The following is a 27,694-nucleotide window of genomic DNA, read 5'->3' as shown; positions in this document are numbered from 1 at the left end:
TTTTACAGACCAGGTATGTGCTCTGAGAGCTCTTCTGTGTGGAGGATTGTGTGAACATAGGCTTGGAACAGCAGAAGTGTTCTTGCTGCTGGAGGCCAAAGGGTGGCTCATGGGAGCCACAGAGTCCCAACAACAGGGGCAATGGATGTAAAGCCATGGAGCCTCCTGAGCAAACACCTTCAGCCTGGGCAGTTCCAGGCTGGAATGCCACGAGCAGTCTTTAAAGAACCTTTTTTTCAGTGCATTCGTTTTCCTCCTGATATGTTTTCTCACAGCATGAGTAAAGGGAGGCAGTGATGACACACAAGGATGAGAATAAGGCAAACATCTTCACACAGGCCCGTTTGTGGTGACTGCAGAACAGGGCTCTGAGGAGTCATCACCCCTTCTCTGCTGGTAGTGTGAATGGAAGGAAAATATTGCCTATACCAATAGTTTCTGGAAGCTGAGCAGTACTGTAACTCCCACTCAGTTATATCCTGATTCTTCTATTCTTATCAAAAGACATTGGACTCCTTTGGCTCTGATATTAATACCATTATTTAAAGATGTTGCATTAATGTGCAGATTTATCTAAGTGCTCTGCTAGCGCAGAATCTTCTTTTCCAGCAGACTCCTTGTCTTGCATCTGGCAGATAGGTACTTGATGTGATTTCCTAATGCAGAAGGCAGGCTGACTCCATTTAGTTTATTCCCTTTTTGTCTAACAGCAGCATTAATTACACTGGGAGGGTTGTCTGGGCTGTGATCAGAGGAGAGGAACACACAGCAGACAGTGTCTGAGTGCTGTATGAAAAGGACTGAGGTGTTTGAGTTCTTTTTTTTTTTGGTTAGGTTACTTGAGCATAGAAAACTGTCACAATTTCATGTTGATTCCAAAAAGCAATTTCACTTGTTCCAGATATTCCAAACCTGTCCCAAGGAGCCTTAACTGCACGGTAGGGGAATGGAGAGGAAACTGCAGTGCCACTCACTGATGTGCAGCTTTGGGAAGGCTTTGTGGTAGTGGCTAATCCAGAGATTTTGTAACTCAGCTTGAAGAAAAAGCAAGCACCATCTATGAATTCTAAATATTTAATGGATAGAATTATATTCTGTTGGGATTCTGATTAGTATTCTCAGTTGCCAGTTAAGGTGAGAGTTACCAAAATGAAGAACTCTTACTAATACTGGTACTGCAAAACTTTAATGTAATTTCACCTACAATACTGCCAAAATGCATTAAGGATATCACTGATTATATACAGTTTACCTTTTTTATAATCAGCATTGGGTAACAGTCTCAGTTGGTTTTTGTTGTCAGTGCTCAGTTAACTAGCTGCAATATTTGTGGTGTGTGTTTGTACACAGTGTGTGCACAGTCACAAAATCCCTTGAGCTTTGATGTTTTGAGATCTTAGAATATACATGTAGCACAAAGATGTGATGTAGGATTGTGTATTTATAAGGTTTGATGTGAAGAGACTCTTAGCACTATTTGCATGCAAGGAATTTTTAGGAGTGGGTAGATTTCTGATGAGATGAAAAGAAAAAGCAGGTAAACATGCTGAAGTCTGGTATTCGTTCAACAGAAGACTGTCATTTCCTAAACTGGAAGTAATTTAATCATGTTTGTATCTGGAGTAGTTAAATGAGATCATTTGCTGTAATTACTTCATGTCTAACAAGGTCTGTCACCATTTGGATTTTATGTTATGGTTTGGATCCTAAAAGGAAAGGAGCTCAGCCACTGGATGTTGAAATAATCAATATATTTCATTATTAAGATTTGAACAGAAACTGTGTTTCAAATGTGGCTTTAAAACTCTCCTCTCAAGCTGAACCTTTTTTTTTGTAGTCCTCTTGCTACAGCCTGTTCAATATGTATAGGACATAAAGCAGTGGCTTTGGCCATCCCAAAGGACTTCACTTGTTGTGTGTTGCTGTTGGGACAGAACCATGTAAATACCTGATTAATTATTTTTGTTGTTCCATTTTACTGAGCTGGAAGGAAAAGCTGTTCTATAATTAACGAGCTATTTCCAAGAAAGCATTAAAACTGTTATTGTAGGATCATTGCACAGGAGGGGAATATTTGTGGTTGGTGTCTAGTGCTGTACAAAGGAGCAGGAGAAAACTCTGGCCAAAGGAGTTTCTTACTGGGGAACATCTGGTGGCTCAAGAAAAGCAAAGGGTTTGTGCAAATAACTTTTGGTGTTCGAACTCAGCACCAGGATGCACATCTGGTGCATAGCACTGGGTATTCTTTGACTTTTTTCTCTGAAAGACAGTCATGCCTTTGGAGTCATAATTCATTTACATGAAGAATTTTGGTGTGTTACTGGTATAATAGGAATTATATCAGACTTGAATTTGGCAATGAAGCTGTAGAGCCAAATCTTACCCCACTGTATGATAACAAGATTCCTTTCATTGTCCGTCTGTCTTTTGAAAGATAGATTCTGTCCACAGTAATTCATTCAATTACCTTACTTAAGACTTCTGTAGACTACCAATAAATTAGGTTTGGCTTTCATTTGTGGGTTTGTTTGTTTGTTTGGGGTTGTTTTTCCTAATAATTATCCCAGCTAAAAACAAACAAACAAAAGGTTCTGATGATTCATGTAAACTTACTTCTCTTAATCAGTTTATTAAGTTTTCTGTGATGAGTTTATTATGTTTGCAAATGCTCAAAGCCTCTTTGTTTTGCTGTGTTGCAGTGCCTGACGACCTCTCTATAGAAGAAAGAGAAGAGCTTTTAAATATTCGTCGCAGGAAAAAAGAACTGATTGATGATATCGAGGTAATTGATTTTTCTGTGGAGAGCCTTGGGATGCTGCTTCAGTACATTAAGTTACAGTACTAGATATGAATTACAGGTAGTGGTTTTAAAAGCACATAAATGGCTTAAGCTAAATATTACTGATAGTGGCTAGGATTTATGTTCATATGTGTGATTCACAAATGGTAACTCCTGAACTGACATATGTACAGATTTGAGTTGTGTAACCAACAACTCCTTAAACAGCAGATTTGCACCCAGAATAGGAGTGAGAAATCTGGGTAAAGAAATCTTGTAATGACGGTTTGTCTTGGTGCTCTGGACACAAGCACATGCTGGGAGGTCAGATCCAGGTGTTTATCAGTCATTCAGTTGTGGTAAAACATTCAAATATCTAAGGAAGCCCTAAGATTCATCACTTTTCTTCAGGTAACTAGCAAATGTTAGAAAATAAACCCCAACTGATGATATTATTATATGACTGATGATTTCAAAAGGTGTCTTAACGGGAGTTAATGTGTTGTCCTTCCTTCTTTTGACAGAGATTAAAATTTGAAATTGCTGAGGTTATGACTGAAATCGATAATCTGACAAGTGTAGAAGAAAGGTAAGTAATGCCAACATCTGGACATGATTAAGACCTTGGAGCAGGTCTTCCAGGAACAGCAAATAAAATTAGCTTTCTCATGCTAAACAAACATTGGATCACCTTTATTTAGTCTGTTATAAAATCTCTAAAGCCTGACTTTATCCTATGCAGATGTTTCATTAATTTGGATAGATAATATGTTGGATAGAATGTAATATTTTAGATTGTTCAGTTGATCAAGATCTAGTTCTCTGATGCTGCAGTTGTTTGAAGTAATTGAAAATAGTAACATAATTTCCCCCCTCTGTAACAAGTGAATCTCTTGTTTTTGTCAAAGATACAAAGTAGCCAAAATAAAATTAAAAATTTATCTAGAAGTTGTTGGTTTAGTAAAAGAGCAACTAATAACAACTTGTTGTTTCTTCTTTTCCTCCATATGTAGCAAAACTACACAAAGGAATAAGCAAATAGCCATGGGGAGGAAGAAATTCAACATGGACCCTAAGAAGGTAGAGCAATTTTTTTCCCACTTGTCAGGAGTCAGTTTTTGCTTGTAATATGATCTGTGACAAATTCATTCACATTTTTCTTAAGAGCCATTTCTGATAATGACAGTTCTCAGGCCTCATTTACACATCCTGTAACAGCCTGAGCAGAGGGTTAAATTGGGAGCAGTCTTGGAGTTCTTTGGTGTTTGGTTATTAGTGAGGCCATACATTTATTTTTTTTTTAATGCTTCCTATTTTTTTCTTCCAAAGCTCCTTTACCATGTTTTTTTTTAATTTGGTCTCCTGCAGACTGTATTTGCAGATCTAAATTCTGTTTGTGCAAAAGGCATGTATTAACACCTGTATGTTTGTCTGTGTGTATATATATAGTTGTGTACCCATCTGACTTGTACAAACCCCTGCAGGCAGGAACTTGGTTACCAGTTTCAAGAAATATGTTGTGCATTAGCCAAGAAATAAAGTAGTTCATTTCTCTGGAGTGCCTCTATGTTTCTTGAATAATTGTTAATTTTCTGGAAAATCTGGGGACCTGCACATTTTCTTTCAGACCCTCCTGACACATTTATAAGAGCTGCTTTGACATATTTGACTTCTAGTCTTTGCTCTTTTCACTTTTCATCCTCCTTGCTTTGTTTTATTGTCTTCCGTTGTTTGAGATTCCATTTTGAATTTGTCCTTTTGGAAATCATTTAACATTTGTTTCTCTGTGTTCTTGACACGTTTTCTTTCCAATGGTATTGAATTCAGTTACATTTTGGTGGCTTTCCTGAAGTGTTCCAAGTGCAGCGATGGCTTCTGTTCTTCAGGATGTTTTCAGTTTGCCAGAAACTCCCAAGTGTTTTATAAAGAGCCCTTTTTAAAGTGCTGGCCGTGTCTTTTAATTTTTGTTTTCCGTTTTGTTGACTGCCTAACTAACTTCTGTTGAGGGCAGAACAGCCCCAGATATCCTGATAGTTTGTTGTTCTCCGGCTCCTTTGTGGCCTAGAAGTTTGTGGCAAAGTCACAGGATGATGTCAGATGCTTCCACTCCAGCGTTAACTATTTTCTGTTACTGTTCTCGCTGGCTGAAATTATTTCTATAAATAGATGCTGTGGCCACATTGCCACTGTAATATAATTTAAATGTGGTAAACAGAGTAGTAATTTCTTAATAATGTCTGGGGATCAGTGGGGGCCTGCAGGAGCTGGGTCATCGTGCTGTTTGCAGCTCCTGCTTTGAGTTAGAGACAGAACATAAGTCCTGATGTTGGGAAAACTCACTCGGGTTCATTGTGAAGAGGATGTTTTTCATTCATAAATGGGAGGGAAGATGGTCTCTGGAGTTAGGAATGCCAAAGAACTGGGGTAGTAATACTTGTGCTGAATCCCAGTTTTCTCCTTTAAAACCAAGTAACAGGTTCTCATGTTTTCATATTAGCAGGAACACAGTGAGGTCATTTTCTTTCACCACTTTCTGTCTGAAGATCTTTACATGTTCTGGTGCATGTGTAGAGCAGTTCTCCCTTTCCTCCCTCTGGGAGTAGCTCTGAAAATAGTGTTCAATGCAGTTACATGATGTAGTATCACACACTTTGGTGTTTGGTTTGCTCAGCTCGTGTGGGATGGGCTGTAATGGTAAAGTTTGTAAAACACTTCAAAAATCCCTGTGCAGGGACATAAAGCTGGATTTGAAATGTGCAGCACTCTAGGCAGTACTGCCTGTGCTGAGCCCAGGGAGTGAATTCTCTGTGACAAAGGCTGGGTTTAAATGGCTGCAAACTTTGTCATGAACTTACCCTGAAAGCGATGAAACTCAGAGCAGATTTCGTTGCGTTGACTTCAATCTGTGCAATATTTGTAGTGAACATTGAATATTTCTGTAGGCACGAGTTTTGTGTGGGGAAGTTAAACCAGTGCAGCTGTCTCTTGTCTCCTGTCAGTCTAGAGAATAAAATTTGCATCAAGACAAAAGATAGCGTAGGAGGTGACGGGGGCTTGCCTGGCCTATTTTGCCATTTATTCCAGACACTGGAATTGTTGTCCCAGACAGATTCCTTTTCCTGTCTGTTTGACTTCTGGTTCTTGAGCATCTTAAGAATAATTTAAAAAAAAATAATTTGATTTTTGCAGTAAGTTAAAGTCTCTGCTTCTGTGCACAGAAACATTTTTCCATGCTTTTGGTCATGTCCATTATCAGTAACATGTACAACTTTAGGAAAACTATTCAGGTCAGTCTATTTATACTAAGCGTGAATAATACGGGCCAGGTGTTGGACAAGGGAATCTGCTGTTCCTGATGTTGTTACAGGGAAGGTTCTCTGTTGGTTGACAGAGCTTTTTGGATAACTTGGTGTGAGAAAAACCACTATGTTTTGTAGTCCAATATTGTATAAATATTTAGTTATCAAATAAGCTTTGTAGGGATCAATTTCAAGAGAAGCTCAGCTATTTCTGCTTCAAGATAAAATAGATTCTTTGCAAAGAAATCATGTCTGTTGTGAAATGACTTATCAAAATATTAAGTTGTCAGAGCAGCAGCCTGGCACTGAAATTTTCAGATGATGATAAAATTGTTTTGAGAGAATTGCATCCCAGACTTTCTAAAGAAATCTTCAAGCTTTATACCATCATGATTCATTTTCTTTGTTAAAGATCTGTTAGGTCAGAAAATTGACCTTTTTTTTTTTTTTCTTTTTGGTCAGGCAGGTACTCATTTAATTATCAAAAGCTAGAATTAACCAAACAAAAAGATAATTACTGTTTTGAATGTCACTAGAAGGCCACCTATACCATGTCAAAAAATAATGGAATTTTTTCTGTTGTAGTGAAATAAAAAAGAAATATATTTCACTTGCAGAAAATGAAAAAATTCTGATAATCCTGAAATATTGTAGGTGAACAAATTAGTAATTTCTTCTTAACCTCTTTTGTACATACTTGGAATCCAAGACACTAAGGTTCCATACAGTTCCCATTTCTACATTCCACTTAGCATGCTGTTAACAACTTAAAGAAATCGGCAGGAACAGCAACATCTTTGGGAGGGAAAAGAACTTGGTTCTCTCTTCGTGACCCGCTGAGTTCTGGAACAGCCTCCCTTCCATCCTTTACCCAACCTTTATATCACCCTCAGTCTCCTTTCTTTGCCCCTTTGCAGAAGGTTCCCTGGGCTCCCCCGGGGCGTGCCAGTTGTAGGGCAGTAATTTACGGAGGCCCAGGAGTGAGTCCAGGGGCTTTACCAAGTTCCCTCTGAGGGACAGGGTAAGACTCTCCCCCTGCCTTCCCTAGAAGCTCCGTGGTAGAAGCTTGGCTGGTTCCTGAGCAGTGTGTGACTGGTGTGGCTCAAATCCTTTGTGAATAGTTTAGTCCCAGCCCAGCTGGAACCCTCGGATAGTCCCGGTGTCAGCAGAAACTCCTTTTTAAACCGGTTTCGGTATCTTCAGCTGCCACTTCTACGGCAAGTAGTGGCTTGATGTGTTGGGTTGCAGTTTGTAGATTATAGCAGATGCTTTATTTCGTGTCGTGGTGGTAATTAAGTTGTTTCCACGTACCTCTTCATTATGTGATTTTGCAGATTACGTCTCTGCAGACATTTGTGCAAGGGCCAGCTCGCACATTGACTCAAAGAGCAACATGGAATCGTTATTCAATTAATATTTGATCTTTCTGTTGTTGAGGGATTCAAACTGCCACCTAGTACTTCTAGCCTTAAAAGTGTGTTCTCATTTTGCATCTTTAAGCCAGTACTATATACTGCTTATGTAACTGAAAAACATTTGTTTGCCATTTCATTTAAAAACGTAAAAATCTGTAGGTTAATGTAATTCTCAATGTGCTATGTATGTGTCTGTGTAAGTGCATTAATACCAAATGTTATGAGTGATATTTCCATAAATGCTTGTGGAAGAAAACATAACATTCCTTTTCCTCTGGAATTGTTCTTCCTAGGGAATACAGTTCCTGATAGAAAATGACCTCCTGCAGAACACTGCAGAAGACATTGCACAGTTCCTTTATAAAGGAGAAGGATTAAATAAAACGGTAATTGGAGATTACCTCGGTGAAAGGTAAAAGAGAAATATTGAGATGAAACTTTATTCTTGAGTTTACAGAGCATATTTACAGGTTTGGGATGGTTACCTTCCCCTTCACAGGCTGCATGAGAGAGCTGCTCAACTATTCTATAAAAGCCACAGCGGGATGTGAAACTGCCACAGCATTGTGATAGGGCTTTTTTCCTGTTAGGTTGTTGGTTTTAAATGGGTACATTGAGGGATGATACTTAATTAACTGTAATTTATTATTTTGAGAAATTTGACTATAGTGCAGAATTAACACTGTAAGCTTTTGGAGTGTCTGGGAGTTGTATTGCAGCAGTTCTGCTACCTCTTGGTGCTGTGTCCAGAGAAGAGCGATTGACAATCAATAATAATCAGACAGTAAAGAAATTACTTATTACAACAGGTAGTCCCTGAGCCAATAATTGTTCTCAGGTTTAGTGTTGTCATCTTCCCTGCACAGAGACTTCCCGTGAGTCAATAGTGTCTCAAAGGGCAGCTGCACCGGATCCTTATCAATCCCAGTACAAGAAACATGCAACCTGTGTTAATGCAACTGTTGCAAAACACAGCCAGGGTGCAAATTACTTCCATGGCTGTGCAACCCAGGAATTGATTTTGGAAAAGGCAGCCCAGAGCCAAGCAGTGCAGGGTGGATTGGGGTGTGTGTGTGTGACGTGCTGGCACATGTTCAGGTGCCAGTTGTGGAGGTTTAGCGGTTGACTCATTTAGGATAAACTCCTGTGGGAATGTGTTGTGGCAGATCCCTTTTTGAGACACCCCAGTCTGCTTTACAGCATCAACAGCTCGGTTTGTGCTCAGCAATTTCCTCTTGACATTTGGGTTTAATGGAAGTTTTTACTGTAATATATAGATTTTGAAAATAGATCTTCACTGTGGAGTCCCTATACAGAATATGTAGACATGTCAGCAATTTTTATACAACAGATTTGTGTTGCTTCTCTTGAATATTTGGGCAGTCAGTATTATAAAATCACTTAGTTGTTAATATCCATAATTGCAAAACTGTAACAAGGCCTGGATAAAGCAATCTGTTCTCCTGTGAGAGCTGTACCTTGGCATCATCTTCTGAAACACTTCCAGTTTTTCTAGCCCCATTCCCAGAACCCTGTGCTCATGCAGAAAGGTCTTGCCAGTATGTCCAAGCTCACTGGAATCATTAATAATATTCATGTGATTTATTTGAGTGAGTGCACATTTAGAATTTAAAGTGTTATTGCTCATTCTGCTGCTTCCCTGGCAGGGGTGGTGGACAGCACTGTGGTCTAATCTGACAACACAACCTTAATACTGAGTGGGTACAGAGAGAAATAGGCAATTCGACTTTATCTTCTGAGTTTTTCAAGACACACACTGTCAAATTTCGTGGTCACACTGAATAGCAAATTCAATCAAGATATTTTTTATAGATCTATGAACTGGAGAATAAGGTCTTGGGGGAAACGAAAAAAGTGGACACACTGCTTCTATTTTGCCACAGGGCAGAAGCAGTCTGTCCATTTTAAGGAGCAGTTGAAATCAAAAAGAAATTTTAAAATTATCTTCTGCTTTAAAAGGAGCTTTTATTCAATGTATCCAGTCAGTCTACATAAATTGGTTTTTTGTGTGTTTCTTCATTGCTGTGAAGGGTGGAATATTAACATGGTAATGGGAAAGCAAATGGTATTTCTTTCAATTTTTTTCTTTTCACATACATGAATTAGTAAGGGGTGGCAGTGAAGAGATGACAATCTGATTATCAGGAATGTGTATGGAAATGTCAAGGTAGCTGTGTCTGGAGTGGGGAATTGGTTCATCATACTCCACTGAGCTGCAACATTAATTTCCTAGAATCCTAACAATTTTTATTTGGGTTTCTCTGAAAAGAATGTATTAAACCTTTAGGTCCTGGGGTGAAATAAATACCCTGAGGTAAAATAAAATGTGACAACTGAGGTGTCTTAAGCTGCTAGTTTTGCCTTTGTGACTCCCTCAGAAACAGGCTCTGGAGTGATGCTGTGTGAATGGCAGAGTGTTTGAGGGATGAGCTTTTGCTGAGTTCCACACTAACTTCTCTCTCAAGGCCCATCATGAATTACTTCTGCATTCTAGCTAAATACAGCTGAAGACAAGAGCAGGGTAGTCAACAGAATGAAATATTTGTATAACATTCTGCCATAAAGAGGTATATTTGAAATTACTGACTTCTATAGTCTTACAGCACTGAGCAAACTGAAAAAAGTGCATGGTAAAATGGAGTAACATCTAAAAAGTTACAATAAATAAGGGATGAATTACATTCTATAAAAGATTTAAGATTTATTTCTGTGTGGGCAGGTCTTCATTTATTTATATTTTAAGTGGCTTCCTAGACCTTTCATGTTATTTGGCTGGTGTCCTTGGAGGTGTACCCAGCACAAGTATCACAAACATATAAACCAAATCAATCTTTTGCTCAGTAGCACCCCTGTGGATGCTCTTTTGTTCCACTGTGATGCCACTTCATTGGAAAGCAGCTGCACAGTTGGATTGTGCATTGCTGAATTTGCTGAGAGTGGCTTTGATTTGCTTGGCAGAGCTGGTGTGTTTTTCTGTAACCAATGTGGGAACATCCCAGTGAATGAATAGTTGGCTTTAAGGTATTTACTGGTGAGTGTTACAGGTTGGTCTGACTATGCAGTTAGTCAGTAATGCAACAGATAATTCCTGGGGGTGCACACCTTTCTATTTTCGGGTGGAGGCTGATATGCTACATTCTGTCTTGGTGATGTATATGAAGCACACCCTGAGGATTAGAAACCTGTGTGCTTCTGGCACATGAACTGAGTGAACAAATAGTCTTGTGTTCATCAATGCTTAAATGTGACTTTTGCATTTAAACTCCTTTGTGTCAAACAAAGCATCATTTGACTCACAATTTACACAGAAATGTAAAAGGTGAGTCAAGAGGAAGTTCATTCAAAACCTATTTTGATTTTAGTAAACTTTCATTGTAACAGTTTTTGAGAATGGAATAAGAATACAGTACATACTAAGTAGCTCTTTTCAAGAGCTGATTTTTCTCTGGGATACAATCAGTTGAATCATTTTTGTTTCTTATCTTTGTACGTAAATTAAGATACTGCTTTAATATTTTCTGTTCTTAGAGGGGGAAAAAGGATAGCTTGTTTCACATGTTCTTTAGGGAGATAGAAATTAATTTTCCATTGACCATTGTTTAAGGGTTCATGACACAATGAATGAATTCTTTCTGCAAAAGGATTTACCAAATACATTTGTTGGGTATCATCCTATATCAAGGCAGGTGCAGTAACAATAGAAGTGAAGCAAAGAAAGCCAGGCCATTTTGGGGTAATTCAAATCAGCAGTTCTAAAATCCGTTTCAGTGCACTGGCTCTTGTTGATCTACCAGCAAAAATGGGCAAAACACTAGTGTTAAATATTAAAATACCTCTCAAATAAATGTGTAGAGTATTTCTGAGGGCTTGATTTGATCAGCATGATTGTTTATTTCCTTGCTTATTCTTGGAAGCAAATAGAGATAATCACAGTCTCTAAAGTTCAGAATTGTGATTATCTCTTTCCTTTTTTTGTTTTTCACAGAGATGAATTTAATATTAAAGTTCTTCAGGCTTTTGTTGAACTCCATGAGTTCGCTGATCTCAATCTTGTACAAGCCTTAAGGTGAGTAAATTCTTTCTGGTTTTTGACCTGAGCTTCCTTTATCAAATTGCATGTTCATATGAGTCACTGTGTTGATTTATTGGTCAGAAAGCTGCTCCACAGCTCAGCACAAGTGTACTGAGCATTGCTGTGCAGCTGAGCAGAGACAGCTCTGTTTAACCCTTCCCGTGGCTGGTGTGTGTGCTGCTCTTGGGGGTGACAACCTGATTATTTCAGACAAATACAAGCAACTAAAACATAGCTGTAACTCCTTGGTGTTCCTTCCACCTGAACATCTGAAGGTCTGTTTTTAATCTTAGCACAAGAGATAGGTTAAAAAAGGAACAAACTCTTTACTTAAACCAGATAATTTTCTTCCTCCTTTCCTTCCACCTCAGCCTGTCCCTCTGGGCAGGGAGGGGGAGAAATCCCCTGGCCATAATCAGTGATGGTGCTCAACTGCAAAGAGATAAACTTTGAAACAACCATTTCCTTGTACTTCCCTCAGAGTTTCCCACTTGTCATGTGAAAGAGAGTGTGATATCTCAGCCTGTTTTTATTCCCCTTGCTGAATGAACAATTCACTTGATTTCCCTGGGCTGCCTGCACACAGTGACCTTGTGAGGTCCCTTCTCCTCTCCGTGAAAATCCGTAACAGATCGAGCAAATTAAGTTGACTCAGACAGTTCTGCCTGTTTTGTTGCCGCGAGTGACTCCCTCCTGACACCGGAGAAATGGGAATGTCCGTGTGATCCTTGTTTCTGGTGCAGTGCCTTGTGATGTGGAGCCAGAGCAGCTTTGCTATGGTTGAGTGATGTGGTGATGATAACTTGAGCTGCCTGAGGTTTGAGCCAAGGAAGCCTTTTCTGTGGCTGCTGAAGCTTGGCTGGGAGGCTCCGTGTTCCTGTCCCTTTTACCCAATTTAATGTTAGGTTTGACTTTATTCTTCCTTAGCAGCTGCTACTATTAAATGTTTGTATTTTGGTAGCTTACAAAATTCGTGGTCTGGAACGTTGCACGAGGTGAGTAAAAGAGTATCTAGAGCTGACAAACTAAAGATGGCCTGTGACCCTTTAATACAATGTCCTGAAATAAAAACTGATGAAAACAGGAATAAATGGTTATTATATTGGCATCCAGTGTACAGGGAATAATGAGGACTTGTTTTGCATGGCAGAGCATGTAACTTTGCTGGTTCAGACCCTGGTTTAATTCAGATCATTCTTTTGCTAAGAGATAAAAGAATAAATGATGAAATTCATTGGAACTTGTCAGTACCACAGTGTGCCAAAAGTAAATTTGTCAAGACTTCTGTCCTGTATGCATTCCAGTGTACCTACATGTAGAAACAGTCCACCACAAAAGCAAACTCTGTGTTCCAGTTCATGATGCTAAAACAGCAGCACAGATCTGCTGCACATATTACAAAATTACTGAAATCTTGACATAAGTCATTCTTTTTAAGACCTAGGTTTGAGTCTTGTAGGGTGAACTTAGAATAGATAGACAACATCTCTCTAAGCACTGGGGTTTTCTTGCTGTTGCCACTATTTTTAAAATGGTTTTGATGAGTTTCAGTAAAGATGTTAAGTCTTTTTGTATTCCTTGTTTCTCTCCCCTACCAGAAATATTTTGTGTAATGTGTCTTTTTACATTGTAAGTAAGGTCTAGCTGACTGTTCATTGCTTTTTGTAGCCAGGAAACCCAGGGAGGATTGAACTCATTCTTTTTTACCCCCCTAGCATTCTCATGGCAAAAATGGGATGCATACAGAAAATTGTTTACTAGTCTGGAAAAAAGAGAGAGCCTCAGAATATGAACTGCCATATTATCTTGCCTGATAGCATGCAGTGTTGCTGGCTGAATTTCTGGGCTAGCCATCTGTGCATGTTGCTTTATAATAGCTCCTGACTTGTGTGTTGAGAGATTGAGAACATATTTCTAGGACATTCTCTATAGACAGTGCTGATTTATTTCGTTGTTTGTTTCGGATTGTTAGTAATATATGCTTAACATATAAATACTGCAATGTGTAACAACTCTTCTTCCCTTCTGTAGGCAGTTTCTGTGGAGCTTCAGACTCCCAGGAGAGGCTCAAAAAATTGATCGTATGATGGAAGCTTTTGCTTCACGTTATTGCCTTTGTAACCCAGGAGTCTTCCAGTCTACAGGTCAGTCACAGGACACAGCAGGGGTTCTTAACTACATATATGATCCAAACACAAATTAATATATATGTATGTTCTTCTACAACTGATTCAAGGAGATAATGGCCAGTTCGGAAATGCAGGTTAAAATTTCTGAGAACTGAGAAAATGTGACTGTCCAATCCAGGCAATGCAAGCTTATGGTTAGAATGCATTTCCATTTCTAAAACTTCAGCGTTAATATATATCTAAGTCAGTTAAAGTATAAAACACACTTCAGAAATGTCACCAAAGATTTTGTCAAGGGACTGGAAAAGAAAGATTCTCAGGGGTTTAAGGGCAGAAGAGACCAATAGGTTGGGTGGTCTCCTCTGTCAGTTATAAGGACCTTATACCTCACTATCTGTGTATCATGTCCCCTATATGTGGCTATAGGGTATTATCTGGAAAGTCATCCATCCTCTTCAGCAGCCTGCTCGGCAATAATTGATCTCAGTTAGAAATGCACCTCAGTTTCCCATGGAGTTATTTACCCAATTGACTTATGTTCTTAAATCATAAAAACTACCCAAACTCTGTGGTGCTGCCCAGAATGCAGGGGACTGTTGGTCTCTTTGGTTATAGGCACACATAGTTTGCTGTTGATCACTTAATTTGAGGAACAGATAGGGTGGGAAAAGGTGGATGTAGAGCAGGTCTGCAACAGCTAGAGAGGCAAATACTGAAACCAAAATGCTGAAGGTGCATGAATATTTGTCCTCTGTGTAGCAGAGAGGTTTCCATTCTGCTTTTTCTTACACAGAATCTTGTACTTGAACTCTGGGAGAATTTACTATAATCATAACCATGTCAAGAGGCACGATAAGATTTCCTTTGTCATCTTCTGATATTATCCAGTAGTACTGGCTACCTCCTGTATGCCAAGGAATTGAGTCAGAGTCATTTGCAGTCTTTCTAAATGCAATTCAAAATATTATTTTGAAGAGACAGTCCTTTCTCTTTGGAGAAAGCTTTGGAAATACTCTGAGTAGGAGGAGGCTGATTGACCAAGTTTATTATAGGATGTACCACATGATCTAGGCAGTCTGTGTGCAGAGAACATTTTGCCCAACAACACTTCAGTGTTTTAAGTGAAAAGCTAATTTAGGGTGGTAGCAATGATTTCATAGAGTTAATTTTTATTTTTTTTTTTGATTCTCATACTGTTTTTCTCATAGCGGCTTTTAATTTGAAATCCAACATTTTTCTTCTTAGGCTTACTTGAACAGTGTAAAGAAAGATTGGAGACTTTTTATGTGCAGTGTTCAGGATTTCTTGGCTACCTGTTTCTTTAGCAGTCGGGATGAGCTGTGTGTTAACGTCGCAGGCCGGTGCCCCGACACGCAGGCAAACCGTTTTTACCCCTCTGGTTTCAGATACGTGCTACGTGCTCTCCTTTGCCATCATCATGCTGAACACCAGCCTGCACAACCACAACGTGCGGGACAAGCCGACCGTGGAGAGGTTCATCTCCATGAACCGCGGGATCAACGAGGGCGGAGACCTCCCCGAGGAACTGCTGCGGGTGAGACAAGGCATGGCCTGGGGTCTCCACGGCAGGCACTGAAGTGTGTGCAGCAGTTCTCAGGCAGATCTGTCGAGGGAGGGCGAGAGGAGCATTTTCTAGCTTGCATAACCATTTGAGGAGCTGCAAGCGGCTTCTTGTGATGTTCACAGCTGCTTCGAGCTTGCTCTCCCTGTACCCAACCTTTTGTTGAGGAGAGGAGATCTCAGAGGAAACACTCTATGTATCTCTCAGTGGTGTGCTGGTGGCAAAATTCTCGTGGAATTGGCTTCTTAGGGGAAAAAGTAGTATTTCTGGATAATTTCCAGAGAAAACTGGAAAAAATAGTAACAATAATTGGTTATTGCCTCTCATTTCTTTCCATGTGTCTTGTGGAGCTCCCTCCTGTCCCTGGGGATATGAGTACAAACACGTGTTGTAAGACAGTGTGATGGCCCACCCCATTTTCTGAAAACCCAGATTCATTTGGCAAAACTTGTTCTAAAAGAGACCTGATGCTGAAACCTGGGAAAAGCTGAATTGTGGAATAAAATTAAAATGTCATTACTGGGAGTGCTTATGAAATTGGTACTAAAAAGAGAGACTTGTTTATAGATGAAGTGGTTTAAAATCAAACTCAATTAAAGTCGTAAAGATTGAGAAGGGAGGGTCCAGTATTTGATGGACAGTATTTCCTATGCTTTTAATACAAACAGTCTGAGAAGCAATAAGATATCCTGGTTGCATTTGCTGTTAAGACATTTATTAATGAGGTCTTTTTCCTTTCTTTTTTTTTTTTTTATTCTTCTAGAATTTGTACGAAAGTATTAAGAATGAGCCGTTTAAAATTCCAGAGGATGATGGAAATGACCTAACACATACTTTTTTTAATCCAGATAGAGAAGGTTGGCTGCTGAAATTAGGTTAGTCACAAGGGCACTTGTGCTGCTGGATGTTTGTTCATTTGTTAGCATGTTTGCTGCTTCTGTGTCTGCTTTCCTGGGAAGGTAACAGGATTAACTTTGCCTTTGAAAGTGGATGAACCAAAAATAAGTAGCTCCTTTAGGTCTGAAGGCCATTACTCCTTATTTTGTGTGTCCAAATTAGCCATCTCGTTTCAGACTCTGGAGTTTTATTTCTGAGATACGAGAAATAAAAACTCGGCTACAAAAAGGAAACGCCACATGGTATTTGCCACATGCTGTGACTGATAAATAACAACTAAGTCTCCATAAGGTCATTTCAGAAAACTGTGTGATACTTCAACTCAGTTTTCTGTGTACAAAAAAAAAGGATTTCTCCTCAAATGGTTATTTTTGTATGTCTTTATTTTTCCATATTATTTGTGAGTTTCTCTTGGTTTGGTTTTGGCTATGATTTTTTAATGAGTGGTTTAAATGTGCCTTCTTGTTTTCCTTATGGCCTATGACCTATCACCTTTCTGTTCTGTGACTGGCTGTCTCTGCTTATTCTGCATTAGGAGGTACGTATCTGATGCTTTCCAGTCCCCTCTTCTTCAGTTGCTCATTCTTTTATTTTCTTCCTCCTGCCTCCTGGGTTTTTTTCTTTTCTTTTTTTTTTTTTTTCTTTTCTGTTTTTTTAATCAGATTTGTTGTAGCATTTTGCTCTTTCACTCAGTGTCACTAACAGTGTCATCAGTGGTGCTCTGGGAGACTGGCATGTCAGTGTTTTAACTCACATGTGAGCGTGTTCTGCAAAGGAAGAAAGTGTTTACATGTAAAGCAGGAAAATAAGGATGACTTCAGCATACTTTCCTTATTCATGGAAGAACACAACAAGGACAGAATAATCTCTGTGGAGAGTAAACAAGTCTTACTCTGTCCTGAAGTTTCAGAGTGATGTTGTTGCTTGTTTATCAATGATAATATTGAAAGACGGGTTACATTTGAACTATGTATTTATAAAAACTGTTCTCTTTCCTGTTTATTTTCCTCTGTAAATAACACAATCAGCTTACTGAACAGAGTCTTAAATGAGCTTCAGGTTTAGGCTTGTGGAAACCCCTGATAGTTCAGTCTCCTGGCACTGCAAGATGCAAGTTTACAGACTCCTAAAGTTGATGTGATTCAGTTTTTGACTTGGCCTTGAGGAATTTTTTTCCCATATAAAGGAGAATTACATTTAAATAGTTGTTTTTCAAAGCAATAAACTTATTTACACACCAGTGCACACTCAGTAGAGCCAGTTGTTGGCCAGATTAATTTATTAAGTGCTTGTTAAAGTGGTAAGAAACTTTGCACTTGGAGAGTGGTGACTGAAGTGTGCAAGGGGATTTGTGCACATGGGGAGGATGGGGAATGTGGAGCCTGGACAGAGCCTCGGGCCTGCTCTGCTGATGGCACCTGGAAATCGGTGGTCATGGTAGTGCTGGAAGGAAATGGATGTGAGGAGGAAGCATTTGGAATTCATTCACATGCTCTCCAGTGCTGTGTATTGACCTCTGTGCTACAGATGCTGTGGAGCTCTTTGTCTCCCTAACTACAGAAGAGCAAAGCTGTGGCTTTTTGATATGCATTGACTCTGCTGGCACAGTTTCAAACATGACTTTGCAGCTTTTCTTCATTTTATAGTGTGAGCTGATAGCTTTTCAAGCTGATGTAGATAGAATGTGCTTCCTAGAGAAGAGCTCGGGTATAAGCCCATGCTGTGCCTATTTCTGTTGCCAGTTGCTCTCTCACATACCTACACAGTGCCATCAAATGGGAGTGTGTGCAGAGGAGTGACAGCATTCCCCATGGAAGAAGCTGTCAATTAAAGACATAAAAGAGATCTAATAAAAACCAGAGGAACAAAGAAATTGAGGAAACGATGGCTGGAAACAAGTGAGAGCTGCCAGGTGCTTCTGCACATTCTGGCTCTGGTGCAAGGTCAATAAACCAGAGGTCAGTGCTGAAAACTCTGCCTGAGTTTTCGGTGTGTACAAGGTAGATGGGAGCCAGTGCACAGGAAACCCAGTAGTAAAAGGGTGTGTGAAGCAGGAGGGTGTTACACATAACACTCCCACAGCGTGAGGGTTATTTGAATAGAGAAATGAAATGTATCCAGAAGCCTCTGGTGAATCAGCCTGGAAATGCCTGGAGCTTTGCTTCCGTGAAAGACTGCATTTTTTTCAGCAGACACAGACTGGTACAGACAAATCCACTGCTAGTTTATTTGCAATGACCAGAAATAAACCTGGCAGGTTGTATTTTTTTTCTTTTCTCCTTTCTTTCTTTCGTCTCCCTTGAGTTTCCTATTTGCCAGGAGTCTTAAACTGTATGTTGAGCGTGCTGTCTCAATCCACATTGTTTGCATTTTTACAGTCCCTTCTGTTGGGAAACATTTCTTGTGAAATGGGTAGAGTTTCCTTCAGTTCTGGAAGGTTCTGAGAGTAAAAGTTTCAGTATTGTTGAAATGCTAAGGAGACTAATCCTGTATGAGGGCTTAAGTGCTCAGTTCTGATAATCCATAAAAGTTAAAACAAAGTTTTATGTAAAACTATAAACATGACTAAGACTACTTGCAGACCCTGAGTATATCAAGACAGTATTTTATATCTGGTATTTCTCACAGTCAGCTCTTCCCATTTATCTCCTCTTGCCCCATTTTTTAGTATTCCATCTCTCACTATATTGATTTTCCTCTGGGCAGAAGATGGGTATTGTGAAACTTCCATATGTTGTAAAATTCATGTGTCCAAAAGACCACCCTGGCCCTTGAGCCTGGCCTTGGGCTTTAGGAATCTGGGAAGGTGTGGAATGCTTTTGGAGGGTTTGCTGCTCCGGGTTGTTCAGAGGTGACCCTGTAAGTCTTGAGTGCCAAACCTGGCAGCCAGACAGCAATTCTGGTTTTATCTATCTAGACTTAGCTGGTGCCTTTATTTAGATGTCTTTATCTTGGTAGACCTAAATTATCATCCAGTTCTGCATGGTTTGCAGCCTGGTGTAATGAAAATGAATGCTGCAAGTCAAAAACTGAAAGCTGCTGAGTGCTGGTGAGTCCCCACTCAGAGCAGTGTGAGACATCATGAGATTCCAGATTTTTCTGCATGGTGATTATGAGCGGTGTTGGTACCATGAAATTTTCTGCCATCCACTCTAGGGTATTTTGAAATTTTTCCTTGCCTAAAGCAGCTTGTCTGGGCAGATTGCTCAGCTTGTGTAATATTTGCTTCTAGTCGAGGGAAACTGTGACATTACTCCCCCAAAGTGGAGAGGAAACGATTCGAGCCAGACACACGAGTGTGTTCATTTTTTCTGCCACTCAGGAGCTTACAGAGCGCTTGGAGGTTGTCCAAAAGCTGCACATCCGGGCCCGTCCCGCCAGTGGTGCTTATTCCAGCACATCTGTCCTTGAGAGGATGTTGTTTCTCTTCCCTAATCTGGGCAGGGAGAGCGGTGGTGGCTGATCAGGAAACTGGTGCCTTCCGCTACCTGCCTGGCCCCAGTGCCCTCCCAGGCTGAGACAGCCAGTGATGTCAAGGGAAACTGTAAAAGAAACCCCAACTTCAATCCAGTCATCTGCATAACTGTCAGCTTGCTGAGTCTGTTCTGCCTGGTGGTGTCTAAGTGAACTGAGAAGGAAAAACCACATTCTTGTGTGTGCATCTCTCTCCTTCCCCTCTAAAACTTTCATATAAATGAGCTGAAGATCTGGGCAGAATTTTCTTTCTTTAGATACATCACTGCCTTGAGGCTTAAGGTGTTTTTTACTTTGGGGATTTGTGTTTCCTAAGTCATTGCCTGTTGTTTTTCCCTTGTTTGTCTAGTTTGTACTTTGCCCAGAGTTAAAAAAAAAATAATCCCATGCTGAGTTACAAAGGTGAAGAGGGTTTCTGTTCCTCTTTCTGTACATTTTGCCTTGTGGCCTTTTCTTGTAGTTTCCTTAGATTTCCACCTTTAAGACACCGTGCTTCTCTAGTTTCTTACTTGAGATATGTGTACATTTTTGTTAATCAGCTGGATCTTTCAGAAGTATGTCACTTATCTCTCCGTTTCTGTAAATGTTTATGGATTCATCCTCTGGTTTTCTTCATCCTCTTCTGCTAACTTAATTCCTTCCAGTTTTAATCTCTGAGAGGCTGGCAGCTGGAGTCAGAGATGAAGGATGTTACTAACCCCTTTGTTGTTGTTTTGTGAGCCTACAGCAATCCTGGCCAAGGAAAAGAATGTTTTGTTATCGTGAGTTCTTTGCCATTAATCTTGTGTGCGCTGTTTACGGGCCACAGCGCCTCATCAGCCAGCTGCTTGGGATGCAGCCCATTGGAAAGGCATATTAAATGTGTGTTATATGGTGACCTCTGCAAATTTGATTAGTACAGATTAGATTCTGAGCTTTATTAGAGTTTCTGTGCTGTTGACAGCTGCAACTAAGTAATGGGGTGGGGAGACAGAGACTGACATGTGAGAGTAGTTCCTTATCCTGCAAAAAAATCTTGCCTTACTGCTTGCCTTTTTTTTTTTCTGGAGGAGTAACTCATAGCTTGGTGGAGCAGGGACTTAGGGCCTGTTTCCATGACTCACTGGAGTGCTGTAACCCTGGGAGCTACTGCTTGGTTTAGGGAGAAGGGAGCAGTAAGAGGGGTGGTGTTGGAAATATTCAATCTTCCTTCTGGCTTCAACATCAATACTATCCTGGAGCTGGGGAATGTTTCAGGACAAAAGCTTCATGCTGCAGTTTTGATGATTACAGAAGGTTTCAGGTTAGAGAAGTCTGGCTTTTCCAGAGAGAGGGGATGTTGTCAGGAAAAATGTCAGTGAGCTCACTGAACCACAGTAGTAAAACTGTTTTTACTGTTTGGCACTTCATGTTGTTCTGGGAGGTGTTTCAGGTCCATCGCTTCTGCCTTAAATTACAAGCAGGCCTTCTTTTAAATATCTGGTTATTACCTGATTTTTTTATTGTGTTCTGACATGACATGGTGGTTTATGAGAAACACCTTTGCTCAGTTTAAGCTGCTCTGTGACGTGTTTCCCTGTTTTTCATCCTCTCTCCTCCTGAATTGTTTCTCTGCCAGACCTGGGCTAGCCACGACCTCTGATAGCTGATGTTACCTGTTAGCCTGAAACACGTGCTGATGTTTTAGGGCTATGCAAATGTTAAGTGGTGTTAACCTGTTAACCTTAGAGGACAGAACGTGACTTGAAGTCATGGCAGTTAATAGTGGGTTATATGAAAACATGGCATGTTGTGGGGATCTCAAGGAGTGCCCGACAGTGGCCTTGACTTGGCAGCTGCTTATTCACTGATCTGGAAGTGAGTCAAGCTCAGGTTCGTCATTCCAAACCCAAATACTTCCTGGTACTTGACCCAGCTCTCGGTCAAGGTGATGGGAATTTTTCTAGTGACTTACGTGCCAGTTTGAGTGTCTCTGCAGTGCTTTATTTAAGGATCTGTCACAGTGGTTGTACTAAAATGCCACCAGTTCTTCCCTCACTGTCTCCAGTTCACTCAACCATTCATTGTGTCACGGCTTCTGCATCTTGCACTATTTTGCCTTCTCTTATTTCACCACACCTGCTTGCAGATTAAATTTTTCTTAAGATACGTGTCCATCTAGTGGAAACATATGAAGTTTATTGAGTGCAATGAATGTTGCAGTGTGTTAGCACTGGTTTTTCTGTAGGTTGTGAAACCAAGCAGAAGGAAGATACAATGTGCAACATACTTGATCTGCAATGCAAATATTCACTAGATTGGTACCCAGGAATGTCATGACATTCCTAGAATTGCTCTTTAATTCAATATGATTTGGATTTCTGCATTAAACAAAACCCCAGCTATCTCAAGTAGAACAAAAAGATTAAAAAAATTATGCTCCTGTCTTAAATTTGGTGATATGACTTGGATTAAACTGGGTGTCTTGTGTGTGTCGATGGTGCTCTTTTATGCAGGGGTGTTCAACAGCAAGATCAACTATTTTGAAATGTTGAGTTAATGAGGTTAAATCCCTGCTGAATGGATGATGCACAGGTGGTGACATAATCCTGAAGTCAGATAACTATGGTGGATCTAAGCCTGTGTACTAATAACACGTGAATGCTTTACCTCCAGTTCTTTCCTGGAAATGAGTTTTAAAATAACGTAATTGGGAGAAACCAAACATGTTCTGAAGCAGCCAATGGCAGAAAAACTGAAAGGGGAACAAAACAATAATGTGTTTCTAAAAAGAAACCGTTTCCTACAGCACATGTGTAAGGAAGAACTCTGTGGTTGCTGTTGTCTAAACTGTTAATGCAGGAAAAATTGGCATTTTTGGAGCAGTAGAGATGTCTGCTGTCAGGTGTACTCAATGATATATTAACCCATAAAGAGAATATGTTTTTAAATGACACATGACTAAAAGTGGTATGTCTTGGCTTAGGATTTGCTCCTTACTGGTGACCCATCATGTTTGTTCTGTAAGTGATGTTTATGAGCATCTTCCGCTCTCGATGCTAAATCTGAAAGTAGAGATAAGTTCTTAATCACGTGTTTGCTCACGAGTGGATTGGCAGGAAGGTGATAAAATTATCTCTTAATTTGATTGATGGGACCATTTCCTCATCCAAGACAAGCTGTGGAGGGGCTGGTCCTGTTGCTGGGACCCCGTTGCTGGCCATCCACGCAGTGCCACTGGCAGTGTGAGCAGGTGGCTGGGGGTGTTTTGGCCTCACTCAGCCTGCCCTGGCCCTGCAGCACTGTGTGTGTTCATGCTCTGGGGGCACAAAACCCCCTGGGAGGCCTGGCCAGAGGGAGCAGGGCTGGCTCTGTGGCTGCTCAGCACCACCATGGTTAGCGCTGCCTCAGGACAAGAGCTGCGGGAACAACGTGTGCCTTTAACCTCGCCCATCTGTGCCTGATCCATTTACCACTCAGGAATTAAACCCTATTGTGAAAAAACAAGCAGAACTAAATTATTTCCTTGCCTATTGCTGAAGCCTTGACAGCAGCACAGGTTTAATTCCAGCCTACCTTTTGATTGTAGGGGGAAGAGTAAAAACATGGAAACGGAGATGGTTTATTCTGACTGATAATTGCCTGTATTACTTTGAGTACACAACAGTGAGTATAAAACATGGTGCATTTCCTTTGTGATCAGGATATTTAAGTGGCTAATAATGTGATCTTTTCCCAACTTTTTCAGGACAAAGAACCTAGAGGAATTATTCCATTAGAAAATCTTAGCATAAGAGAAGTTGAAGACCCTAGAAAACCAGTAAGATAGTTTCATATTTATTTTTTTTAATGAAAAAAAGTAAACCATGTAGAACTTAATTGTACTGTTAAATGAATATATTCATCAGTTTTGTTTTGTATTGGTTTTTTTTTAATTTATTTCTTGATCTCTACTCTCCAGAACTGCTTTGAGCTCTATAACCCCAGTCACAAAGGTCAGGTAATTAAAGCCTGTAAAACTGAAGCTGATGGCAGAGTGGTGGAAGGCAACCACGTAGTGTACAGAATATCTGCTCCCACCCCAGAAGAAAAGGAAGAGTGGATTAAATCTATCAAGTGAGTTTAAAGTCTTAAATGTCTTTCAGAACTCTTTTCAGAGTTTGGTACTAACAGAATTTGTTCTGCCTTGTTTGAAGGACTCTGCTGTGGCAGTGTCCTCTGGGATTAATGATGAGCTCCGTGGGGTTGATGGATCAAGATGCAACTCTCCTCTTACTGTCTGCTCCTTAGGAAATAGTGCTGCTAACTCAAAGAGGAAAATACAGATTTATTTTTTTAGGCAGATGTAAATCCTTGTGTGAGTTGTCTTTAAACCTCATTTTGTTGGATTCTTACTTTCCCTAATCATTATCTTTGGTATCTTAAGTGTGTTCAGAGGCAGCTTTAAACTGTCGCAGCTTGGCTTTATCTTGGAAAGTTTATAAACAGGCCCACACTTAAAGAAATAAATAATAGTCAGATGGAGGTATGAACTCTTAACAAATCACAGCTGAATATCATCTCTTGCTAAAGAAGTATTTGTGGTGCTTCGAAGTGAACCATCCATTATCTTATTAAAAATGTGGACTCATCCACAGGGAAGAGACAACAAAATGGTTTCAGTTTTCAAAACCAGGTACTTGTTAACCAAACTGATGATTCCTTTTTTTTTGCTTCCAGAGCAAGTATCAGCAGGGATCCCTTCTATGATATGCTGGCAACAAGGAAACGAAGGATTGCAAACAAGAAATAGAACACAATCAGTGACTTGGAGAGCTGCAGCAACCTGTAAATGAGCGTACAGTGGAGTCATCATGTAAACATTGGACAAACTAAATGAAGACAATTACTGTAAATTTTATATATATATATACACTTTATTATGGCGTAAAAACTTGGTAAGACCTTTCAGGGTAAATAGTTACTGGCATATAATTTGAAGGAAGCTTCAAATCCCCAGAGAATTCAACTGAAAACATGGAAGCCTTGTTTTCCTTTGTATTAGTTACAACTCCAGCTGACTTGGGTCGGGAGGGAAGGAGTTCAGGGCTGACAGTTGATGTGCACTGAAAGCACAGGCAGGTCCCAGCAGCCAAATTTGAGCCTGTCGACGTGACACGAAGCGCAGACGTGCTCTGAGATTTGCCAGTCGGCTAAAACTCATTCCTGCCTGCTCACACCCACAGTAAGCACTAAGGTTTAATGACTGGTTTAATCTGCTTTTTATACAGTAACATCCTTCTTATGTTTTAGATATGTTGTGGCTTAATTAACACTAAGTTAGTATTAAAGGAATGACAGGGTTTGAGTGAGCTTAGGCTTTGCATGTGAAAACACCCCCAAAATAATTTCACATGCATTTCATGTTTTTCAAGGGGAGAAACCAGGAAGGTGAAATCTTTCTGTAGGATGCAGCCCTGGAGAGTTAAGCAAGCAGGACTCATTCCTTTGCTTGATAACAAACTTTGGACATACAGAGAAGTTCAGTACTTTTATTGCATTTTTGAGGCAGTTTTTCAGATCTGTGCTTCGGCAGTTGATGTTTTAAAAAAATGAAGACACATCCTTATTTTTACTTAATAATTGGATGGCATAGTGCAGGTAGACTCCCCCACAAGCACATGTCCCTCTGTTGTTTTTGTAATTTGTGGAAGATCCTTGTGGTCCTACTGATGGGTCTTTCAGGGACACGTCAGCTGCTACAGCAGATTGTACTCCAGTATTTTCTGTTGAGAGCACACACACTGTTCTTAAGGGTAAAGCTCCTGATTGCACAACAGAGGCAAAGAGGGGCTTTTTTGACCCTACTGCTTCTGTTTATACCCCGTTTTTCCCAAACTTGTTGAACCTGAGCCGTGCCTACTGTGCCAGTGACCGCTCTGGAGACCCGAAATGCCGAAGCAGTTTTGCCTGTTAGAGTTCCAGGAGCATCTCTGGGTCTGCTGTAGGGAAATGTGCTGCACATTTTGTGTGGCAAACCCCCCGACTCTCTGAGTGGATCTGTTTCAGATCTCCTTTGAACTGCGAGGGAGAGTTGTTTCATTGTTCTGTCTTACTGATTTGCCTTGTTTTGCATGGGGTGTCAGCCTGTGAGTGTTTTGCTTTTACTGCATGTTTGCAAAAGAGGCCGAGAGGAAAAGAACAAAGTGAACTTTCCTCCACCTTCGAGTTTCCCCGGAGTGGGTGGAATTGCTTGGGTGAATGTTCAAATCCCAGTGCTTCCAAGGGAGTAAAACTCAACCAAAGGAGGTAGAATCCTTGAATAAGTGTCAGTGTGGGGATATATTTGCTTAATGGAACACATTTTAAACTCTTCACAGGAATTGTGTGTCTCGTGTTTGCGAAGCAGCGCAACGAGAGAGCTGCTGCCAACACTTGTTTTGAGTCTTCCACTCTGCAATGACACGATTTGTTTTCAAGCACTGCTTCCATCAGCCTTAGCTTCGGACAAGTAGATTTGTAATGCAAATAGTGACAAGCCAATCAGTGGTACTTGGTGAGCATAAAGGTGAGAGGCAGCAAACAAAGTATTTCTGGAGAAACGTGAGATTCTAAAAGCATGAACAAGCCATGAAGCACTTTTGTATCAATTCTTATCTTCTGAAATGTCACCTTTGAGGAAATCTGTGTCTTTAACCAGGTGAGGATGTCTGCCTGTGAGCATGAAGGAAATGCCTTGAGAGTTCATTTGCTGTATTTAGTTTGAAGTTCTTATATCCTGCAGAAGTAATTATTTAGAGTAACATGTAACTGAGGGTATTGTAGCAGGAAATACATTATTTCTTAGCGTTGAAATGCAACATCTTAAACAGCTACTTGTGGTGCTCAATGTATCTATTTAATTTACCAAAGCTAACGGAACAGCCTTCTCATGTGTGTTCATATTTGATTTCAAAAGTTCCTTGTAACAGTATTAACAGGGAGTGAAACTGGCCCAAAATTTCCACTGGCCACGAGGCCAGTAAAACAAAGTGGCTTGTGAAAATTTTGGCCATATCAGGTACTATCCCCGAGGGTGAAGAAAAATCTCTCAACCTTTCCCTTTTTTTTTTTTTTTTAATTGGGCTTCAAGTCCAGGGTGGCTGCTGAGAGTGGCTGCTCATGCCCTAAAGCAGGATCTGTTACAGTTTGGCCACGCTGAGGAAAAGTCCTTTGGGGACAACAGATTCTCCCTTGCTGTTGCACTGAAACTTGGATAATTTTCCAGCTTTTTTGGTTCTGCTGTTGCAGGGGCAGCAAGAGCCAGGGCTGCTCCTGCCACGTGCTCAGCGTGTGATCCGCTGGGCACTGCCAGTGCAACTGGGAGAGAACTCTACATAAAACTTAAGCTCAGCTGGACTGACTTAAATTTTACAATATTCTGACAAAATAAGCTCAGCATCACTGAAACATTTTGAACCGTTTTCAACTGGTACAAAACTGAACCTTTGTAAACTGAGCAGCATTTATAATGCTTCATATATAAAAAAACAATGCATATTTTTAAGATTTATTACATATCTATGTAGATATGCTTGCTGGAAAAGCTAGGTCTGTTGTAGACCAAATGCTACAAATTAAGACTTGTGGCTTACCAGTTTCATTTCTATATTTTCTTGGAAAATGTTTCTAGCTAGAGTTTAAATATAAAATGTAAATACTGTACAGATATGTATTGATATAAGTATTACTTGGTGTACACAAGTGATTTGCATGACAAATACTCTGTATCACTGTTAAAAATGTGATGTTCTTATGTAAAGCCACTGCAATATTAATGTTTTCATTTATCATTAAGACCTGTTGCTTAAATCTGTCAGTTTTCTCAAAAATAAAGTGTGAAACTGTACTGTTGTGTATCTCCCCATTTACCAGGAATGCTTGGGAGGCAATTGCTGACTTCTTCTTTAGAAATTAAGGTTTAATTTTACAACAGCTCTTTCAAGGAAAAGGCCTCTTTTCCCTGCCTTGAGGCACAGTAATTTCAATGACCAGGTTTAATTTTTCAGAGAGAAGCCCCTTCAGCTGCTCAGTAGGTTGTTTTGGTGCA

General features: G+C 40.1%; 1 protein-coding gene across 2 annotated transcripts in view; it reads left to right on the top strand.

The window, feature by feature from the left end:
• Positions 1–27,493, top strand: part of CYTH3 (cytohesin 3) — a 48,912-nt gene extending 21,419 nt beyond the window's left edge. Inside the window, exons 2-13 of one of the 2 annotated variants that reach the window (XM_050317187.1) lie at positions 2,700–2,782; positions 3,304–3,368; positions 3,793–3,859; positions 7,787–7,905; positions 11,500–11,580; positions 13,618–13,730; positions 15,122–15,270; positions 16,061–16,172; positions 23,216–23,292; positions 23,375–23,446; positions 23,588–23,742; positions 24,346–27,493. In XM_050317187.1, the coding sequence (XP_050173144.1) occupies positions 2,700–2,782; positions 3,304–3,368; positions 3,793–3,859; positions 7,787–7,905; positions 11,500–11,580; positions 13,618–13,730; positions 15,122–15,270; positions 16,061–16,172; positions 23,216–23,292; positions 23,375–23,446; positions 23,588–23,742; positions 24,346–24,418 (1,166 nt within the window). In that variant the 3' untranslated portion in view covers positions 24,419–27,493. Of the gene's footprint in view, positions 1–2,699; positions 2,783–3,303; positions 3,369–3,792; positions 3,860–7,786; positions 7,906–11,499; positions 11,581–12,547; positions 12,582–13,617; positions 13,731–15,121; positions 15,271–16,060; positions 16,173–23,215; positions 23,293–23,374; positions 23,447–23,587; positions 23,743–24,345 lie in introns of those variants that run through there. The other variant, XM_050317188.1, reaches the window with a different exon arrangement.
• Positions 27,494–27,694: the final 201 nt, after the last annotated feature.

The sequence above is a fragment of the Myiozetetes cayanensis genome, unplaced genomic scaffold (genome assembly GCF_022539395.1).
Source record: "Myiozetetes cayanensis isolate MyiCay16 unplaced genomic scaffold, myiCay2020 scf20-37, whole genome shotgun sequence".
In the NCBI taxonomy this organism is placed as follows: domain Eukaryota; kingdom Metazoa; phylum Chordata; class Aves; order Passeriformes; family Tyrannidae; genus Myiozetetes; species Myiozetetes cayanensis.
The sequence above is the reverse complement of the archived record's forward strand: the minus strand, read 5'-3'. Positions and strand labels throughout refer to the sequence as shown.